A 19,515-nucleotide genomic window follows, 5' to 3' on the forward strand; every position below is an offset into this window, starting at 1 on the left:
GTTCGTATATACCGGGCCATTACCGCGATCTCTTCGGCTGCGAGTGAACAAAAAAGAGAAAGTGAAAAAAAAGGATAAGATAAAAAGAAACTGACAAGAAATTGAAGATAGCGACGAGAGATCATTTTCTTATCCCTTTACGTGCATCTTTCTTATCCTTACCCGTTCAGCCATTACCCACTCATTTGTTTTAGGCCCCATATAAATGCTATGGCAGATCCATCATATGATAATGAATACTGTGCAAGTCTCAACTTTTTTGTCAAGCTCATATACTATGCTAAGGGAGACTGCAGCTTTAGCCTCACAGACAAACAGTTGCATGTTATCATGGGTAGGATCTCCAAGTATTCCGGGTATCTTTCGATCACTTCTTGGCTGTTTGCACAGCTTCCACAGGTGATTAAAAATTACAGTGAGAAGGATGTGGCAGGGCTATCTCCGGGATTTTTATCGTCGTGGTTCTTGGGTGATTTCTTGAATTTGACGAGTTGTTTTCTGAATGATGCCATGCTGTTCCAGATATTATTGAGCCTCTACTACTGCATTGTGGATATTGTAATGGCTGGCCAATACATTTACTATAGTCGCATGTATCGGGGTCCTAAGTACGGTCTGTCCGTAAGACTTTCCCCTCGTAGTCCCAAGACGGTTGTGAATTCTAGTCCATGGACTAGTCCTCGGACCTGTCTAAGGCGGAATTTACTCGATTATTCTACAACGGAGCCAGGGAATGATGCCAAATATAGTTCGTTATCATCACCGGAGTCAACCCAAGTCATTACTACTAAACTAGTACCATCTAGCTCCCTCAAGTTGACCAAAATTATTGGCACAGGTATCATAATGGGACTCGGAAAAGCACAGGCAATGCCTATAACAGCACAATTTATTAGCCTTGCCAAGCAAAAAGAAAATAATTCAGTCATTTACAGAGTGCTCGACTATTTGATCTCATTAGACACCCAGAAACTGGGTAAGATCTTTGGATGGGTCTCTGCCTTTTTATATATATCCTCACGAGTTCCTCAAATTTTCAAGAACATCCAGGTTCAATCTACGGGAGGTGTCTCGCTGAAGTTGATTATTTGTGCCTTAGTTGGAAATCTTCTGTATGCAGTGTCGCTACTTACAAGTGAGGATGCCATTAAAGGAGGTCATACCACGATTCAATTCTGGGAGGATGAGCTTTGCTACCTTGTCGGCTCAATTGGCACCGTTTTTTTTGATGCATTTGTCATACTGCAGTGGATATACTATGATATTGTGGGCTTCTGCGAAGAAGAGCCTATGCATCAAGATCTGTCTCTTTTGACCCACTGCCCTCGTTCTCCTCTACTAATGGAATCTCCAAGTAAACCAATCAAATTCTCTCCGAGTGTTTTATCTCCAAAGCATATCCGCAAGTTGAGCGAATTTACTCCTCTCACGCCAATTGACTTTTTATTGGATGATTACGGTTGTTCCGCTGAAAATGATAGCAGATCAGTCGCGAGTTCTCTGTCTCCTTCTGCCGATGTTGCTGCTCGGCTTTCGGACACCATTACTAAGGTACTATCACCAGTACAGGATTGCTACGATCACAATCACCCCAATTTCCCTAATAAACAAGTTATAGATAACTTAGACACAGATGACCAAAACTCCACTTTTGACAAGTCATGATAGTATTTGGTATATAATTTAAATATATTCTTTTCAGTACGAACGTTACGTTATTGTTTCGCCACATATGACTAAATGTAAATACATAGTTATTCCTGGTCTGCCCCGGGCCTCGAGCCGCGCTCAGCTGCTCGCACTCTCACCGATGCGGGATCTATTATTTACCTGATTCGTTAGCCTTAACAGCCTCGCCTGCTTCTGCTTCAAAATCATTGGCAGTTTTTATTTTTTCGCCCTCCTTATCAGTAGCTATCATTCCTCGTAATCTGCTCGTAACCTATTTTCTTTCTTGCTTCTGCTACCTTTTTTTTTATCTCTTCTTATCATCTTTCATATTTCCCTCAAAATGAGACTCTCCCTTTCCATTTGCACCTCAGTGCTTTTGGCGCTTGCTTTCTCCGATACTGCCAATGCTAAGGTCCACTCGGTCCAATTGAAGAAGAACCCAATTGCTGATACCTTCAAAGATATTACCTTTACCGAGTATGTCAACTCTTTGAAGAACAAGTACATCAAAACTTTCCAGGAGCACTTAGATGCTGAAAAGAGGAGAGCTAACAACGTTGTTGGTTCTCTTTCTGGTGACATTCAGACACCTTTTGTTCCTTTCGCCGAGAAGAGCAACGAGGTTCAAATTGAGGCTAGTCATGACACTCCATTGACAAACTACATGAATGCTCAGTATTTTACTGAAATTGAATTGGGTACTCCAGCACAGATTTTCAAAGTGATCTTGGATACCGGTTCGTCCAATTTGTGGGTTCCAAGCAACGATTGCTCCTCGCTTGCTTGTTATTTGCACACCAAATATGATCATGAGCAGTCTACCTCTTACGAGAAAAATGGAACCGATTTCTCTATTCAGTATGGCTCTGGCTCCATGAAGGGTTACATCTCCCAGGATACACTTAAATTGGGAGATCTAGTCATTCCTAATCAAGACTTTGCTGAGGCCACTGAAGAGCCAGGCTTGGCCTTTGCATTTGGTAAGTTTGATGGTATCCTTGGGTTGGGTTACGATACGATTGCTGTCAACCACATTGTTCCACCTATCTATAATGCTATTGACAAAGACCTATTAGACGAGCCTCAATTCTCCTTCTATTTGGGTGACAGCTCGAAATCAGAGGATGGCGGTATTTGCACTTTTGGTGGTATTGACAAGTCCAAGTTCACTGGTAAAATAACTTGGCTTCCAGTCAGAAGAAAGGCATACTGGGAAGTTAAGTTCAATGGTATCGGCTTGGGTGACGAATATGCTCCATTGGAAAAGCACGGTGCAGCCATCGATACTGGTACATCCTTGATTGTTCTACCATCTCAATTAGCCGAGGTTTTGAACTCTGAGATTGGTGCTGAGAAATCTTGGTCCGGACAATACACTGTTGATTGTGCCAAGAGAGATTCTTTACCAGATTTGACTCTCAACTTTGACGGTTACAACTTTACTCTTTCTCCTTACGAGTATACCTTGGAAGTGTCTGGAAGCTGCATGTCTGCCTTCACTGGTATGGATATGCCTGAACCAATTGGTCCTTTGGCTATCATTGGTGATGCTTTCTTGAGAAAATACTACTCAGTGTATGACCTTGCTAAGGATGCCGTTGGATTGGCTGAAGCCGTCTAAAATCTTAGCGGAGTGCTGGTACTAAAATCATTAGCTTTTCTGTTTTCTTTCTTGTTCGTCTTCTTAAAAAAATAATGCAGAGCATCTCTATGCATTAAAGATATCTTTCCTTATCTTAATCCGTTATGTCATTATTGTTAAAGTAAATAATCTAGTAAACTAAAATGAATTGAATTGCCATTTTTATTCGACCAAGTCTGCCCTTCTGGTCTTCTTCAATCTCTGAGAGCCATCATCAATTGAGTTAGGCTGACTACTTTCAGTAAGCTTCCTTTTGTGAATCCGCTTCGATGACGACGATGCAAACTTTCCATTATTCAAGCAAGCAGTGATTTTATCCTTTGCCAGTTTGATATCGAAGTTATCCAGAGGCTCAATCGGGTCATCCTCACATACCTCAGAATCCCTTTCACCGCTGTGAAATAGGCCGGTACCATCGTTAACAATTATCTGATACGTCAATCCATCACCTTTCTGTTTGTCTCTAAATAGGCTGATAAGGTCTCCGTTGTGAATTTTCACCTTATGTCCCTTCTTAATTTTTCTATCACCAATGAAACAGCCGTTAGTACTCAAATCCAGCAGCCAAATGTCTTCTAATCCCATAGCAGGCGATTCAAATATAGAAGTCTGCTGAATTGGATGCCTCTTCTTCATTAAAATGCAGTGGAGTTTTGAGATCCGTTCATCTGTAATGGTGCAATCAAGATCGTTGAAACGACCAAAGTAGAACATTGTTTTACCCTGTCTAATGTGTATTTGTGGCTTGAGCTTGATATCCTTTGTTGAAGAAATCAATTTTAAAGAAAGAAACGTCCCCGGAGGGGTTTGTACATCGGTCCTAATTATATCTAGGGGAGCAGATATGGATGCTGTAGAGTTGGCCGTCTCCACATCATTTTCACAGACAGGATCAGTGGTGATATAACTGCAAGAAGAACCCGCACTAATATTGGTAGTAGCAGCACGTTGAGAAGGTTTCGGGATGTCCGGAACTTTGAAGGTCATTCGTTCGTGATGGCTGTTGTGTGAACTAACACGCAAGTTGGAAGTAACTGCAGCTTTAACGTCAGCCCTAGCAGCAACGCGTTGAGACATCTGTTGAGAGAGTCTCTGTTGATAAGACTGACTCTGAGATAAACTGATCTGGGAATCTTCCGGGCAGATTTCCCGGATCCAAGGGTGATTCAAAGCCTCTTTTGCATTCATCCTAAGAGAGACGTCTACCTCTAAAAGCCTGTTCAGAAAGTCCCGGCCTTCAAGAGAGACGGCATTTTCCTTCAAGAGCGCCTCATGATAATTACCGGCCGTAATATTTTTGAAAAGAAGCTCCTGTGTGGATCCACTAAACGGTAGATGCGCAGTTAAAATGACAAAGAGCAAGCAACCAATGGACCACATATCGACCTTGTTCGAGTAGGAATCCTCTAAACTCTTACCATTACCCAAGTATCGCTTCTTACCACTTATACGCGGCCCATACTTACCGGTAATAACCTCGGGCGCAAGATAAGCAAGAGTTCCACAAAAAGTCTTCAACATGTTTGATTTGTCCTGACCTTTAGCCAAACCAAAATCAGTAATTTTAATCGTCACAGGATCATCCTGAGCTATTAATATATTATCGGGCTTAAGATCACGATGGGAAATGCCCTTTGAATGAACGTATCTGATCGCCAACAGTATTTGGCGTGCAATTTCACGTCCAGCTGCTTCACCGACAGCACCATAAGAAGCAACAAAATCCATCAAATCTCCACCGGGAACATATTCCATTACCAAGTAATCTTCGTCATCGTCCTCATAAAAGGCTTTCAAGGAAACAATACCGGGATGATGCAATTTCTGTAATATCCTTAGCTCTTTACTGACACCTTCAAGAGCCCCAGTTAGAGCCTTCTTTTTAGAGATGATTTTCACAGCATATGTTTCTCCAGTACTTCTCTCTATGGCTTTCTTCACTGTAGCAAACGCACCAGACCCCACGATCTCGTCTCGTATTATAAAGTCTGCCAATATTCCAGTCTTTGGCCGCTGATGATGCTCTGACGCCCGTCTATTCAATGGTACTGTGGTAATTTCCTTACCCTGTTTCTCTGGCTTGAGTTTGGTCCCTCCAAAAGTCTCTTGCAACCCGCTATCTTCTTCATTACTGAAACCGGAATACTTAGGGAAGTGAACCACAAACCTAATTACATCCGCAGGAACGCCTATTCCAATGCTAATTTCATCACCCTGCGCTAATATATAGTTGGCACCCTTGATCAATTTTGAACCATTGATCCATGTGCCATTGGTACTGGTATCCTGAATCATCACGTTGGCATCATGACTTTTATTACGATCACGGGTATTCATCCATAACTTGAAATGCTTATTACTAATACGATTGCTTCGCGTAGGTAAAGTATAATCGCATGCTTCAATTCTCCGGCCGAATATCCACTCCTGTAGACCACTGGTATCATCATGATCCTTCAATTTCATGTCAATATAGGAATTTTTACCGTCAGTATCCGTAATACATATAAGCCTGCATATCACTCCTGAACGTACAAGATATTCCGCCAGATTATCCATATTTTGATTGTGTACACTTGGCTGCGTTGGTTGTGTAACCTGGGTCGTGCGTCCGCATCCGCCTCCAGGGGTTCCCCTTGTAACAGGGATACTATTCGAGCTCTGCCCATGCGCAGGGCACGATGGCGATACCTGATGACGCTCACCCTTTTTAAACGGTGATGCAATACTTGCCATGGAATGGGTGCAAAGTTGCTCAACGAGATTTAAATAGAGCTAGCTCTCTCTGACTTGATCTGATCTACATGAAGTAAGCGACGCGTGAAGGAGTTGAAAAGAATTCCGGTGAAAATTCAACTGCTGTGCCACACTACGCCACAGTCAATTCAATCTGAAGAAAAAAAAATTTTATGTCAAGACAAATGAAAATCCCTTTTCACTTAACCAATTAGTTATTTCTGTTCTGACTGTCTTTTTCCAATGACTAGTGAAACAACCTTGAAAAGGGGGTTTGACTCATTAGATAATGGAGATGCCAAAAGAAGTAAGATATCTTCAGTGTTGTTGAATGAAACATCTAGTCGCCCTGCACAACCGAAAATAGGCATAAAGGAGAGTGATGTCGGCATTACCGAGTACGTTTATCATGGGTCCGGTTCCAGAATTACAGGTATCTTGAAACAGAGATATACAGACTTTCAGGTTAATGAAATTGCTCCTGATGGAAAGGTGATACACTTGGAAGACTTGGGAATTGATACTCCTAAGAAATCAGAAGAAGAGAAAGACAAAGAGAAGAAAGAACGGAAGGAACGACAAGAGGAAAAGCGGAAAGAGGACAAGCAGGAGTTTGATATCTCCGAACAAGACAAAAATGTCCTTACCGAATTACTTGGTAAGGATGATACAGAAAAGCTCATTTCTATGGTTGGTACTAGAAACAAGATGGAGACAACCAAGTCATATCCAGATAAGATGGAACGCACCAAAGTGCACAAGCTGATAAGAAAGATCTTTGACAATAGTTTCGAGACTGCCACTACAGAGGATGATAAAATTATAGTTGGAGCCAATTCGTTCCGTAATCATGAGAAAAGGGAAAATACTCATGGCAACAATGCTCCAGGACTTATCCACAACCTTGGTCCTCGTAAAACATTTTTATGGTTCAACATGTACAAGCAGAACAAAGAAACAATGGAAGTGGCAAACATTCTTGCCAAAATCATGGGTATTCCTGTCAAGCATGTTAAATATGCAGGTACCAAGGATAGAAGGGGTGTTACTGTTCAAAAGGCTTCTTTAGAGAACGTTCCTGTTGAAAGGGCCAATTCTTTGAATAGAATATTGCGTGGCTGCCAAATTGGTGGATTCGAGTACAGCGATACTCCGGTTAATTTGGCTGCCTTAGCTGGTAACGAGTTCATCATAACTTTAAGAGACGCTAAATCTATCGATTCATCGATCACTCTTGAAGAAGCTGTTTCGTCCATTGTGAAATCGCTTTCTACAATAGGGTTTGTTAATTACTACGGTATGCAGAGGTTCGGAACATTTTCGGTCTCCACTCATGAGGTTGGTAAGGAAATCTTGAACGGTAACTGGAAAGCTGCGGGTGAATTGATTCTTAGCGAACAAGAGATTGTTGTTCCCTCTTCAAGAGATGCCAGACATATTTGGAAACAAACTAGAGATGCAAATATGGCATTGAAGAAGATGCCTAGAAAATGCAGTGCGGAGTTCTCTCTTTTAAGTCGGTTGGACCGCTCAGAGAAGGAGGACGATGGCGAATATTCTTCTGGAGCGTATTTCAACGCTATCATGGGCATTCCTAGAAATTTAAGAATCATGTATGGTCATTCTTATCAATCCTATGTGTGGAATGTTGTTGCTTCTCGTCGTGTCCAACTCTTTGGGTACACTGTTGTTCCAGGTGATTTAGTTCTTATCAATAAGAAGGTACAGGACGGCGATATGGTAGAGGACGTCAAGAATGAGACTGTCACCACTGCTTTAGCCGTTACTGAGGACGATATCAAAGCTGACAAGTACACTATTCACGATATAGTTCTTCCAACACCAGGCTATGATGTGGTATATCCTGAAAATGAGGAATTGAGAAATTCTTACGTTGAAGTGATGAAAAAAGATGGTCTTGATCCCTTCAATATGTCTAGAAGAGTGAGAGAATTCTCGCTACCAGGTACGTACAGAAAAGTGATTGCCAGGGCAGGCAATTTGGAGTATTACATAAGAAAGTACGACACCTTCACAGATGAATTGGTTAGAACTGATCTTGAGATATTGAATTTGCTTAAAAAGGCCACGGAAGAGGGTAAAAAGGATATTAGTGTGGATAGAATACTTCCTGGAGATCCTAACGGTGATAAAAGTGCCTTGATAATTAAGATGCAGCTTCCATCCTCTACATATGCAACTATGGCTTTGAGAGAACTCATTGTCGAAGATACTTCAATTCATGGAGGAGTTCCAAAGAAGAACTAAACCACTTATTAGACAATATTTTCTGAATAAATTGTACACTAGCAAACAAGGTAAAATATTGAGAAGTGTTTGAGTATTATTTTACGATTGTCCTTTGAAGCTACACGAAGTACGAATAGTGCACTGGGGTCTGTCAAGCTCCATATTATGTATAAAAAAAGAACTACATGCCAGATTCCCGAAGGAACAATCCAATTAAGCGCCTAATCAGGAAGCGACGCAATTGAATTTCCGTTTTGAGAAAAAGCGTATAGGAGAGGGACTCGTAGCTTTTCTACCTCCTTCATGAAAAGGTCACTCAATCTTTTTTTTACCATCGTTGAGTGTCAACATATTATTTGCTTAAAATTGCTATTTCAAAGGTAGCTGGCCTTCCTTCTGATTAAATGCTTCGACAATTGCTTTCTCGAGATGAATCATCAATGGTTCAATCTACAGATGCCAAAGATGAAATTTGCGGAAATTCTGATACATCAGAATCGAGACTCTTGCCATCACTGAGAAAACTCAAGAGACCATTGGATTGCGGAATTCCTCACGAAAGTGGCTACCAGGAGAAAGCTAACGATATCAGGTCTTTCTCCAAGGGATCCAACTTAGAAAAAGGTCTTTATAGAGTCGATGAAAGTGACAGCTACAGAGAAAAGCACACACATTTCAGAAAACTAGCCAAGAACTGGCTTTTCAACTCTAATGTTAGTGAAGTTGTAGGTAATAGACAAACAGAGAGTAGAGGTCTATTCGCTCAAAACGAGGCTTCTGAGGTTACCTCCGAATCCAGCCGGTTTCGTTCCTCGAGAAAGACCAGTCGAAGAAGTGGTAGACATTTTTTAAGCGAATGGTTTTCGGAAGAAAGGAGGGTATCAGGAACGGTTGTGAAAAAAGAGGACGAATTTGCTTTAAAGGAACAACTTCTATTAAGTAGATTGATAGAGGCAAATTTGAGCAACACTGAAAGCGCCCAGTCGAAGAATACTAAAACCCTAAAACAATTGCTACCACCTACCAAGGCATTATATTTTCAAGCTCTTCAGAATAATGAGGCTGTTCTCAATCAAGTATTACCAATAGCAAATATATTTGCTAATAATACGGAGTTGGCTACCTCTTGGACGCTTCTTCTTACGGATATTCCAAAATGTACAAGTCTAGCAACGATTCTTACCCAGATTGGAGGAGGACCATTACAAAGCGTGCAGTTACTAAGAAGAATCGACTGGAATCTAATTACAGGGCTTCATAATTGGAATGACTGCATTGATTGGGGAGAAACAAATCTTAGGCTTCAATTCGATAACCATGAGAATGCGATGAAGTTTTATGAACATTCCAGAACTGGAGCATTTGTTGTTAATGGGTTTCATATTGTTACACAATGGGTTCCTAATGAATTCTCAAAAAGGAAATTCAATAAGGGAATTGCCAACGATATTGAAAAAGAGGTTCTAGAATACATGGCTGAACCAGAAGGGGCACGAAGAGTTCTTGTTTTAAAACGACCTGTTCCTAACAAAAAGAAGACAGCAACAGGAGTTAAAAAACAATTCTCATACCCTAATCCTTTAAATAATTACACAGAGAGCTTTGATGTAGAAGCGGTAATTAAGGATTTCTCCCATTTTGGAAAAATAGTTGAAGTGACGCCAGTAATTTCACGGAAACTATCTTTTGGGATCCAATTCTTTGATGTGATATCTGCAATGGCCGCTAAACACAGTATAGAAGGGAACTTTGAAAACGAGGACGAGCTCAAGGTTGAAATTGCAAAGAAGTACAGTGATTGGTACGTCTGGTATGGTAAAGATCCTACCGACAAGCCTATTTTAGAGTAGGCTGAAAGAATTCATCAGCGTCGGACGCGGTATTACCTGGGAAAAGAATCCTGCTACGCCGTGACTACCCAATAAAATCCCCGGTGGGTAAAAAATGTCTCTTTCATCTGGCTCCTGTTCCTGAGCGCATCTTCTCTATAACTAGGTTTTCTATTTTACATTAATACACACTCCAAATCATAACAAGAGTTCTTGAAATGTACAAGAGCAGACTGGCGATCAATGGAAGATGCAGGGCAGCAGGATTCCATATTCAGTCACTGCACGGCATCAATTGTGCCAGACTATTTAATACGTCAGTTATTGCACGAAAGTCACAGTTAACATCGTTGCACGATATAGAAAAATGTTTAAATCAACCGAGAGAGGAGGACTATCTATTTCGGACGATTTCCAGGCAAATGACGGAGAGAAATGACGGAGAGGATATGTTGAACTCGTTACGAACACTACCTCAATTGCAACTATTGAAGAGCCGAGGTGAAATATTAGCAACATTGAAACATGATAGACCGGATCTACAGGATGGCAGTATGAGGAAGTTAATATTATGGTACAGAATTATCCACGGCTACATCCAGTTCTTCAAAGAAGGTATCAGTAACGTATGGAGAACATACAGAGAGTTAAAGAAAACTGTGTATAGACGGCATGATCCTTTCTATATTTTTGATAATGGTTTGGATAGATCCGATAAGGCTACTGGAAGCTCGAAAGATAAGAAGATGATCTTGAGGAGTCTGTCACTAGATCAGATCATTGGCGAGCTAGCTACAGCGGTAAGGTGCCAGCATAACGTAGAAGGGGACAAGATGTGGCTATTTGAAAAGAAGGATGACAGAAACTACATACGTATCTCAAGAAAGCAGCTACAGAGTATGATTAGAAACAAATATGACATGCGAAGACTTCCATTTTTTGCTGTTTTGTTTGCCATTTTGGAAGAATTCTCCCTAGCAATTTGCTGGCTTTCACCATACATCTTGCCCACAACTTGTTTGTTTCCCAAGTTCATGCCTAGATATTATAGCCGAAGTGTTAAGGCTCAGAAGGAGTTGAAGAAACTCAGAAAGAATGTGCCGTTAGTTGATATTGCTTCTAGAAATCCGTATAGTATGTCTACGGAAGAATCGAGATTCCTGTGCGAATTTCTTTTAGTGAATCGAAGCTTTAAATGGGCCAACTACATGGAGAGTCGACATTTTATGTGTCAGCGTTTACTAAAACGGTACAAAGAGATTTCCTTGGACAACTATCTCATTGTAAGAGATGGAGGTGTGGATAAGCTGGACATTCTGGAACTATTCGATGCATGTATACGAAGAGGATTAATTGATATTGAGAATTTGATGCAGAATATCAGTCATAACAAGACGAACAGCTACTACACCAATTTCCCGGCCAAGGATGAAATGAGAAAGAATTTAAGGAAGTTCATAGTGGACTTCAACGATCGCGGGAACAATGCCGGACTCCTCGGATTATATGCAACGGCTGAGCCTGCAACATCCGAAGCCAAGTAGCAGGTTCCCATACTCTTGTTCATAACCCTCGATCACTGACTTATAAATAGACAAGTAATAAACGGTTGTAATATTAATGCACTAGAATCTCCGAAGCATCCGAACACCAGAACATCCGATCTACTAACTGAACATATTCCGGGCCGTGGAAAGAGTGATGAAGCAAGACACGAAGGAAAGAGACACAAATTCAAATTCTAATACTAAAGAGGTAAAACTGTCTGCATCTCTGTATAGGACATGGGTTGTAGACATAAGCGTACCTAGACTGCCCAAAGAGTCAATTCCCTCATGACCTGCCTTCCAATGAAGATCGATCACCTGGTGGGCTCCCGGTACTCCTCACGTCCGCCAATCGCGGCGTACTTTCTTCCCTGTCAGGCAAATTGGAGCAACGAAAAATTTTCGAATTCTTCACAGAGTTGCATCCCCTCCCCACACTCCGAGAACAGCTAGTAAAATGCCAAGCAATGAGCTACAGGAACCAGGAGGAAACAAATAAAAAGCGTAAAATAAATAGAGAGTAAAAAAAAAAGCTTCTTCCATATTGGCTCTAAAAAAGAAGTCATACAGTTTTAGTTCGCATGTCCTGCTTTTCCAAGGCTATTTCATTTTATCTCAGTTACCATTTTTTAGGAGGAGGATCGACCATTCCTTAAGCCAAGATATCCAGCTTTTCTAGTTGACCAACTTCTTCTATTGCTAGAGTATATTCCTTGCGGATATTCGTCCCCACTTATTATTCTCTCCTTTTTTAATCTTTGGCTTTTTTTTTTAGAGTTTCTTTTAAAGGACTTAAGAACTATATTATCACACATCATGGCTCGATTCGGAACAATGCTGGCCCATCTTAGGCACCACGAGGAGTCTAATGATCAAGAAACTTCTATTCCGGAAAAAAGAGTAGACCTAATAGATGGTCAAAAGTCATCCCAACAGTCTCTTTCAAGCCGACAATCCTCCATGGCCCTGAAGCCTCAGATATCTTCTTCAAATAATAGTGAGAGTCAAGTTGGTATTACAGATGCAAATCAGAGTCAACGCATGATTCAGGGTCACAGTCATAATCATAGTAAGTCACAACTTTTCAATCAACAGATGTCCAATGCGGGAGAAGCTGCTGCATCATTTGCGGCTACCAATGGCTCATTGAGTCCTACTGTTTCTAATTCTGGTATGAATACCGGATCTGTGCCTCAAGTGATCAGCTCTAGACGTTCATTCTTTGGATTATCTATGGGAAGATCTCATACTGGTGATAGTCTATTGGACCATTACCACGGTGCTAACACTCAATTAAATATGACGTCTGCTCATGCTGAAAGGCCGCAGCCTCATTATTCATCTTCCATGGTACAATTGAAAAAGTTTTTCCGTCCTATGAGGAAGCGGACTACACACGACAGTGGAACGACGTCTCCTCGAACCGTATCGCATGCTAACTCCGGCCCTACTTTTACGCATGATTCACATAACAACATGATAGTTAAGACAGATCAGAGATTCTGGGATGGACTGGAAGGTTCTCTCTCAAAGAAATATGGAAAGCCAGGTAAAATGTTGGGTTCGGGAGCGGGTGGATCCGTTCGTTTGATCAGCAGAGAATCCGATAATGTCACATTTGCCGTCAAGGAGTTTGTTCCTCGAAGAGCCCATGAGAGTGTCAAGGAGTATGCCAAAAAATGCACAGCTGAGTTTTGTATCGGATCCACGCTTCATCATCCCAACGTTATCAAAACATTGGATATTATCTGCGAGAACAATCACTACTATGAAGTGATGGAATACGCTCCTGTTGACTTCTTTTCTGTGGTTATGTCCGGTAAGATGACTCGTTCAGAAATCAATTGCTCCCTCAAACAGATCACCTTAGGTGTTCAATATTTACATTCTGTTGGATTGGCACATAGAGATTTGAAATTAGATAACTGCGTGGTGACCAAACAGGGAATACTCAAACTAATCGACTTTGGCTCCGCCGTAGTGTTCAAGTATCCATTTGAAGACGAAGTGGTGATGGCACACGGCATTGTGGGATCAGACCCATACCTGGCTCCAGAGGTTCTTTCTTCTACCAATCGTTACGATCCACAATTTGTCGATATATGGTCTATTGGTATCATATATTGTTGTATGACTCTCAGGAGATTTCCATGGAAAGCTCCTAAGAAAGATGATCCAAGTTTCTCTCTGTATTGCATGGAAGATGATATTCCCCATGACTACTTGGAGAGTGCAAAAAGACATAAACAATTGTTACTGGAGAGAAAGCAGAAGATTGCAGAAAAAAGAAAGTTAGAGGAACAGAGAAAAGAGGAACAAGATGAAAACGATGATCTTTGTGGTGTTACGAAGGGTGTTGAAGCAGTGTACATTAAAGATAAGCACGAAAACGAGAAGAACGAGAACGAGCATGAGGGTGAGCATGAACAGAAGAACGCTGATGAGTTTGAGTTAGATCGTGAGAATGAGGAGAAGGAGAAAGAACACGAGTCAAAGCAGGAGCACGGGCACGAGGAGAAGAATAAGGAGAAGGAAAATGTGAATGAGCATGAGCAGAGTGATGGGGATGAGCACAAATTTGTGGAAGACCATAATGATATGAAGGTGAAAGAAGATGTGAAGAATGAAGAGCAGGATGATGCAAAAGAAGATTCAGATCAGAAGGTTGATGACTTAGAGAACGTTGACCAGAATAAGCTTGAAGCACAACCTGACAAGTTACACTCATCACATCATAAGTTGAGCCCAGAGCCTAAATCGGAAATCGACAGTGTACCAGAGCGTCGCCAAAAGGCGGTTTCCAAGACTCATCGGCAAATTCACGGTCCTTATAGATTGATGAGGTTGCTTCCTCATGCTTCTAGACCTCTGATATCACGCATGCTTTGTGTTGATCCTAAAAAGAGGGCTACGATAGACGAAATTCTAGCGGATTCTTGGTTTAACGATATCAAGTACTGTACTATTGATAAGGAGGGTAACGTGATTAATGATCCAGGACATCACCATACCATCATTATCTAGGTAGCTCACCTTATGCTTACTGCCTTTAGTTTAGGGAAATATGGTAGTAAATGGATACACTCCCACCTCGTCATACTCAGTTTGCAAATTGATAGTTTTTAGGTACCCTTATTAATCTTATCTCAATAGATTTATTTTCATAGGTCGTACGAAATATTCCGCGCTAGTGGAAATAGAATTACCTAGTTCGGTAGTGAATTTCGAGATCCATTCTCAAGTGGATGGAATAAGAAGAGAGAAAGATCCACTAGTTACTACTGCTTGTACGTTCATTAATAGTGTACCGCAAGTGCTCCATTTCTTTCAAACTTTCCATGAGTGCATCCATTAGGCTCTCTATTTTTTGGCCTAACTCAGAACCTGAACAGTTGCCCGAAAGGACAGATACATTAGTTCTCACTACTTCTAGCGGAAGGTATATAGATATAAGAAGCTATAAACAGAACTCACTTGACTCTCATCCAGAACTCAAGTCATTTCCATTTGATTGGGCATTTGCTGGCGATGAACGTGTTTTGAGCAAAAACCCAACTAAGATCGAGTTCACCCATCAGTTCTTTGATTCTTCGTATATATTAAGATTAAGCTCTTATTTGAGAAGAGAGTCAAGTGTGAAGCCGAATAGGGATGAAATACCTGTTGATTGTGGCCGTTTTGTCACTTTGAGCTCTGGAATTAGAGAGGAGACCGGGGAAATGATGAATGAACATACTAAAAAAGTTGAACCTTACATAGAGCACTGGGTTTCGGTGGATCCACTCAATAGTAAGCCCAATAATATGATTCAATTGGACGATGATAGCACCGATAATGTGAGGTTTAAATCGACCTTGTTTGACATAGAAGTCGAGGAAAAATACGAGGGACGATTCATCAGACTTGGAGCCTGGGCCCAAGGTTTAATTTGGGATAAATCGAATATTGACTGCCCAATTAGTGTTATCAGAAGGCATCAAAACGGCTCCAAATGGATAACGATTCTTCAATTTGGTGACTGTATCAGTAAACTAAAAGGATTGGAAGAAGAGCCGGTCAAAGAAGGAGTTACTACAATTAAGGATGATGTGAGATGGACTTGCAAAGAATCCAATTAACACCCTAAATAGTATCTATATACCATCTGTGGAATTAAGGTATAAATCCTAAATCATTTCGAACAGACCAGAAGTCATCATTAGGGTAGCTTCCCCAGTTGTTGAGCAGTTCCATACCGTTGCCAGATGACGAGTCAATCACTTGTTCATTGCCGTTACCACTGACCGCACCCTCAACCCCACTCTGTCCACTGGCCCCATTCCCACCATTGCCACCATTGCCACCATTAGTTCCAGAGTTTCCTCCAATAAAGTTCATTCCGACACCAACCTGATTTCCGAAAATGCTTGAATCGGCCCCTGTCTGACTTGGGGCCCTGAAAGGCATCCCCGTATAGCCATCGGTATTTCCAGAAGAGTTCATTAGAAATCCTGGGTTACCATTGCTATTGGCATTGTTCTGCTGCTGGATCATCACCAATCCAGTCTGAGGAATCTGTTGACCAGACTCGCCAGTCCACACCGAAATGTTATTGATCATAGCTGTAGTTCTACCAACAAATGGTAGCAATTCTGGTATAATTGGAGTGTTTGCAATGACTGGAGTGATTGAAGATGAAGAGGAGGCAGTCGTTGTCGGTGTTGAGGGAGTGTGTTCAACATCGGTGACGGATGAACTCATAGCGTATACAGCATCACTATTGTTTGCGTGCGCCCCATTCAGAGTCTTTTGAGAATGTGCTAACTCCTCTACCGTATTTTCGTTACCACTATTAGCATGGCGTAATGTGTCGGCCGACATCGAAGAGAAAGAGGAAGCAGTATTTGCTATGGGAGATGCCATGACAGGAGGTATGGAAACGTTCGGCATCGTCGCAGAGGACCCAAAATTCATGCTTCTGACCGACGGAGGCGGAGCGTGAAAATTCGATACTGAAAAAGTGTTGTTCGACTGGCCAAAAGCCGAAGATTGAATGAGGGGCTTGGTTGGAGGTGCAAAGGTAGAGGTTGTCGGCTGGGCCGATGACAAAGAATTACCAATCTGACCATATCTTACTCCGCTTATGGTAGGAGAGTGAATAAGAAGATGGCTCAAGCCCCTTGGAATGGCCAAGCGTGTAAGGTGCCCCGTCCGCTTAGTTCTCTCTTCATCCTCTTGGGTCTCTGCTGCTGTTTTCTGTGTAAAACGAGAATCAAGCTGATAATGCTGCAAAGGCTGCCTGTATACAGCAGGGGGCATTCCGGGTTCACTATAATTCAAAATCTCTGAAGAGTTTGGTCCACAACGAAGTATTAAATTGTCAACGGTAGCATGCATCAACTCGTCAAATGAATCTCTAAAACTTAGAGCAAATTTCGTTCTCTCAGCCATCACATAAAGAGATATTGAGCAAGCCCTGAGATCGTCAATGCCCGAGAATAGCGCTGCAGAAACCAATGGACGCGTGTGCTTCTTGTCATCTCCCAGTAACTTCCTCTTCATATCATCCCTGTTTCTTTCCAACCATAAGCAGTATATGAGTGTAACACCAGACGTGAATGTGGTGTGAATGTTCAATATGCTATGGCCACTAACAGTTTTCTGATGAAATGTTTTGATTGCTTGGCAAATCTGTCCTGCGGCAGCCTGGCATTCCTTGAAAAGTTTATCATCAGGATCCAGAAGTTCCAAAAACGGCTGAATCAAATTTCTTACGGCACGATAGTAATATACGGATAGTGTCTCAGTTTCCTTATCGGATTGGAAACCCTGACATTCTTTACGCCACTCTTGTAACCGCTGAAAGTAGATCTGGACTTTCGGCAGCTGGGTACGTGTGGCTATGGAAGCTGAACTTAGAATATTCAAATCTTCAACAAAGTGAGCTTCCATGCGACGAATCTTGATGACCTGATTAATAAACTTAGTACCAATAGTAGAATGAGGCGTAGGCTTGGAGCTTTCGGAGTCAAAAGAGGGTAATGATTTATCAATTTTGCTTTCCTTTAGTGTAAATGGCTTTGCAACAGCAATTGACACAGATCTTTCCAGGATATAAGCACACCAGAAGCATCGTAGATGACGTTCACGAAGAGTTGATGAGACATTGCAATACGATTTTTGTTTATGTAAGCTGAGCCGCATGCAAAGTTTCATGGCATCTGTGATTATCATATAAAGGCAATTAGAATCCTTGTCCGTCCTATTGATGAGCAAACAGAGTAAAACGAGTAGCTCGATTTTTTTGAGTGGCTCTAAATTCTGGCAAAACACTATATGTCTTAGTGCACTCGAAAAGAACCTATAGGGAGCAGGACCTCTGTATCTTCCAGTTGCACGATATAATATGGCCGATATTGCAAAGATAAGAAGCATGCGTGCGGCACGAAAGTGGTAATCAACATGGTTGGAAAATACTTTCCGCTCGAAATAATCGTGATGAAACTGCTTGACTTCTTGCTCGCTGAGTAGGGGAAACTTATACTGCAGCATAGCGAAATAGATATCAATAAGTTGTCTGGACAATTCCTGATCGAGATCAAATACCGGATCATAGCGTAGAAAATTGGTTAAATGGTATGAAGCCACTGAAGACTTTTTGACACGATCCGCATTGTCAGCCATAAAATATGTGTATGGTTTGTTTAAAGCATGATCAAACTGGTCGTAAGGAAGGTAAGAACGAGCTGTATTTTTGGAGATGTCCAATAAATCACCGATTTTTCTATACTTTAAAATTCTGCTGGAATCAAAGGGAGTCGACGTCTCTGATCTGTCCAGCACAGCTGATGGCAAAGAAGCAACATTTTTCACGTTGGCATTGATAGTGTCTACACGATGATTGTTCTCGTGCGTGTCTATCTGTCTGACGGAACTACTTGTAATACCACTACTACTAGTAATTCGATTATCTTGCTGCTCTAGCTGATATATTTTCTTTGTTGTCTCATCTAACAAGCTCTCCAACTGCTTGACCTTTTTCTCCAGGAGAGCTGTATAATCGTCCTTCACATGCGATCGATAATTTTCACCGTATCGCGGAGGTTGAACACATTTGACATGAGCCCTAATACAGTTGGTGCAACTTGGGAACCGTTGATCACATTTCTGTTTTCTTTTCTGGCAGAGGTAGCAAGAAGTTGATCTTCCCTTTTTGTCCTTGATAGTTGGAGCCTGCGTTTTAGAGCTCTTGGGATTCTTCTTAGCTCTATCATTCATCCCAGCTTTCACTGGGGGATGCATCGGAAGATCAGCATCTGTAGCATCTGCTATCTGTCGCGGGACATAAGAATTATCATCCGATCCTCCTAAATTGGAGTTCATTTCTGTGTGTAAGCGAGTAGATAAACAGAGCCAACCTTGAGAATAGCACGCAATGAAATTAAATCTAATATATAAAATTTGGTGTGTCTTGGAAGTCAAAACCGTCCCGTCTCGAGCGTCGCACTTGTGGCACTTTACTTTGCTTCGTCTCTTTTTTCTTTCAGAAACCACTTTAAAGCAGGGAGAGAGGAGGGAAGTCGCGGAAAAAGTTTCTTTATCCCCACCGGGGATGAACTTAAACGGCTCCCTTGCCTGTCATAAAGTTTTTCCGGCATCAATGCCGATTCCTCCTGGCCTTTTACAAAAAGGGATTAGCAAGATTGTTTAGCTATCCACCATTCCTACGGGATGTTAAGCCGTGCTCTTTTCATGTTTATGTCACTACTACCCATTTTTCACTGTTTGTGATAATAGGATATTTTCGAGAGATGTTAAAGTAGAAGTGAATATTCAGCACAAATGATCCTGAATCTGAGAA

The 19,515-nt window shown here is 41.5% G+C and overlaps 9 protein-coding genes across 9 annotated transcripts; 7 read left to right on the forward strand and 2 right to left on the reverse strand.

Moving 5' to 3' along the window:
* Positions 1-591: 591 nt before the first annotated feature.
* FOA43_000477 (uncharacterized protein) lies at positions 592-1,665 on the forward strand (the record flags this gene model as incomplete). The annotated part of the gene is made up of 2 exons (XM_038920808.1): positions 592-608; positions 807-1,665. 2 exons carry the CDS (start codon positions 592-594, stop codon positions 1,663-1,665), a joined length of 876 nt encoding a protein of 291 aa, XP_038776736.1.
* A 346-nt stretch (positions 1,666-2,011) lies between these two features.
* On the forward strand, positions 2,012-3,292 carry APR1 (aspartic proteinase precursor; the record flags this gene model as incomplete). The annotated part of the gene is made up of 1 exon (XM_038920809.1): positions 2,012-3,292. One exon carries the CDS (start codon positions 2,012-2,014, stop codon positions 3,290-3,292), a length of 1,281 nt encoding a protein of 426 aa, XP_038776737.1.
* A 183-nt stretch (positions 3,293-3,475) lies between these two features.
* On the reverse strand, positions 3,476-5,872 carry FOA43_000479 (uncharacterized protein; the record flags this gene model as incomplete). The annotated part of the gene is made up of 1 exon (XM_038920810.1): positions 3,476-5,872. The coding sequence occupies one exon, from the start codon at positions 5,870-5,872 to the stop codon at positions 3,476-3,478; it is 2,397 nt and encodes a 798-aa protein (XP_038776738.1).
* Positions 5,873-6,292: 420 nt separating this feature from the next.
* On the forward strand, positions 6,293-8,317 carry FOA43_000480 (uncharacterized protein; the record flags this gene model as incomplete). The annotated part of the gene is made up of 1 exon (XM_038920811.1): positions 6,293-8,317. The coding sequence occupies one exon, from the start codon at positions 6,293-6,295 to the stop codon at positions 8,315-8,317; it is 2,025 nt and encodes a 674-aa protein (XP_038776739.1).
* Positions 8,318-8,739: 422 nt separating this feature from the next.
* On the forward strand, positions 8,740-10,149 carry FOA43_000481 (uncharacterized protein; the record flags this gene model as incomplete). The annotated part of the gene is made up of 1 exon (XM_038920812.1): positions 8,740-10,149. One exon carries the CDS (start codon positions 8,740-8,742, stop codon positions 10,147-10,149), a length of 1,410 nt encoding a protein of 469 aa, XP_038776740.1.
* A 401-nt stretch (positions 10,150-10,550) lies between these two features.
* Positions 10,551-11,672, forward strand: FOA43_000482 (uncharacterized protein; the record flags this gene model as incomplete). The annotated part of the gene is made up of 1 exon (XM_038920813.1): positions 10,551-11,672. One exon carries the CDS (start codon positions 10,551-10,553, stop codon positions 11,670-11,672), a length of 1,122 nt encoding a protein of 373 aa, XP_038776741.1.
* Positions 11,673-12,491: 819 nt separating this feature from the next.
* On the forward strand, positions 12,492-14,699 carry FOA43_000483 (uncharacterized protein; the record flags this gene model as incomplete). The annotated part of the gene is made up of 1 exon (XM_038920814.1): positions 12,492-14,699. One exon carries the CDS (start codon positions 12,492-12,494, stop codon positions 14,697-14,699), a length of 2,208 nt encoding a protein of 735 aa, XP_038776742.1.
* Positions 14,700-15,013: 314 nt separating this feature from the next.
* Positions 15,014-15,793, forward strand: FOA43_000484 (uncharacterized protein; the record flags this gene model as incomplete). Its single annotated transcript, XM_038920815.1, has 1 exon — positions 15,014-15,793. One exon carries the CDS (start codon positions 15,014-15,016, stop codon positions 15,791-15,793), a length of 780 nt encoding a protein of 259 aa, XP_038776743.1.
* Positions 15,794-15,827: 34 nt separating this feature from the next.
* Positions 15,828-19,429, reverse strand: FOA43_000485 (uncharacterized protein; the record flags this gene model as incomplete). The annotated part of the gene is made up of 2 exons (XM_038920816.1): positions 15,828-19,039; positions 19,426-19,429. 2 exons carry the CDS (start codon positions 19,427-19,429, stop codon positions 15,828-15,830), a joined length of 3,216 nt encoding a protein of 1,071 aa, XP_038776744.1.
* Positions 19,430-19,515: the final 86 nt, after the last annotated feature.

Source organism: Brettanomyces nanus, chromosome 1 (assembly GCF_011074865.1).
Source record: "Brettanomyces nanus chromosome 1, complete sequence".
Taxonomy (NCBI): domain Eukaryota; kingdom Fungi; phylum Ascomycota; class Pichiomycetes; order Pichiales; family Pichiaceae; genus Brettanomyces; species Brettanomyces nanus.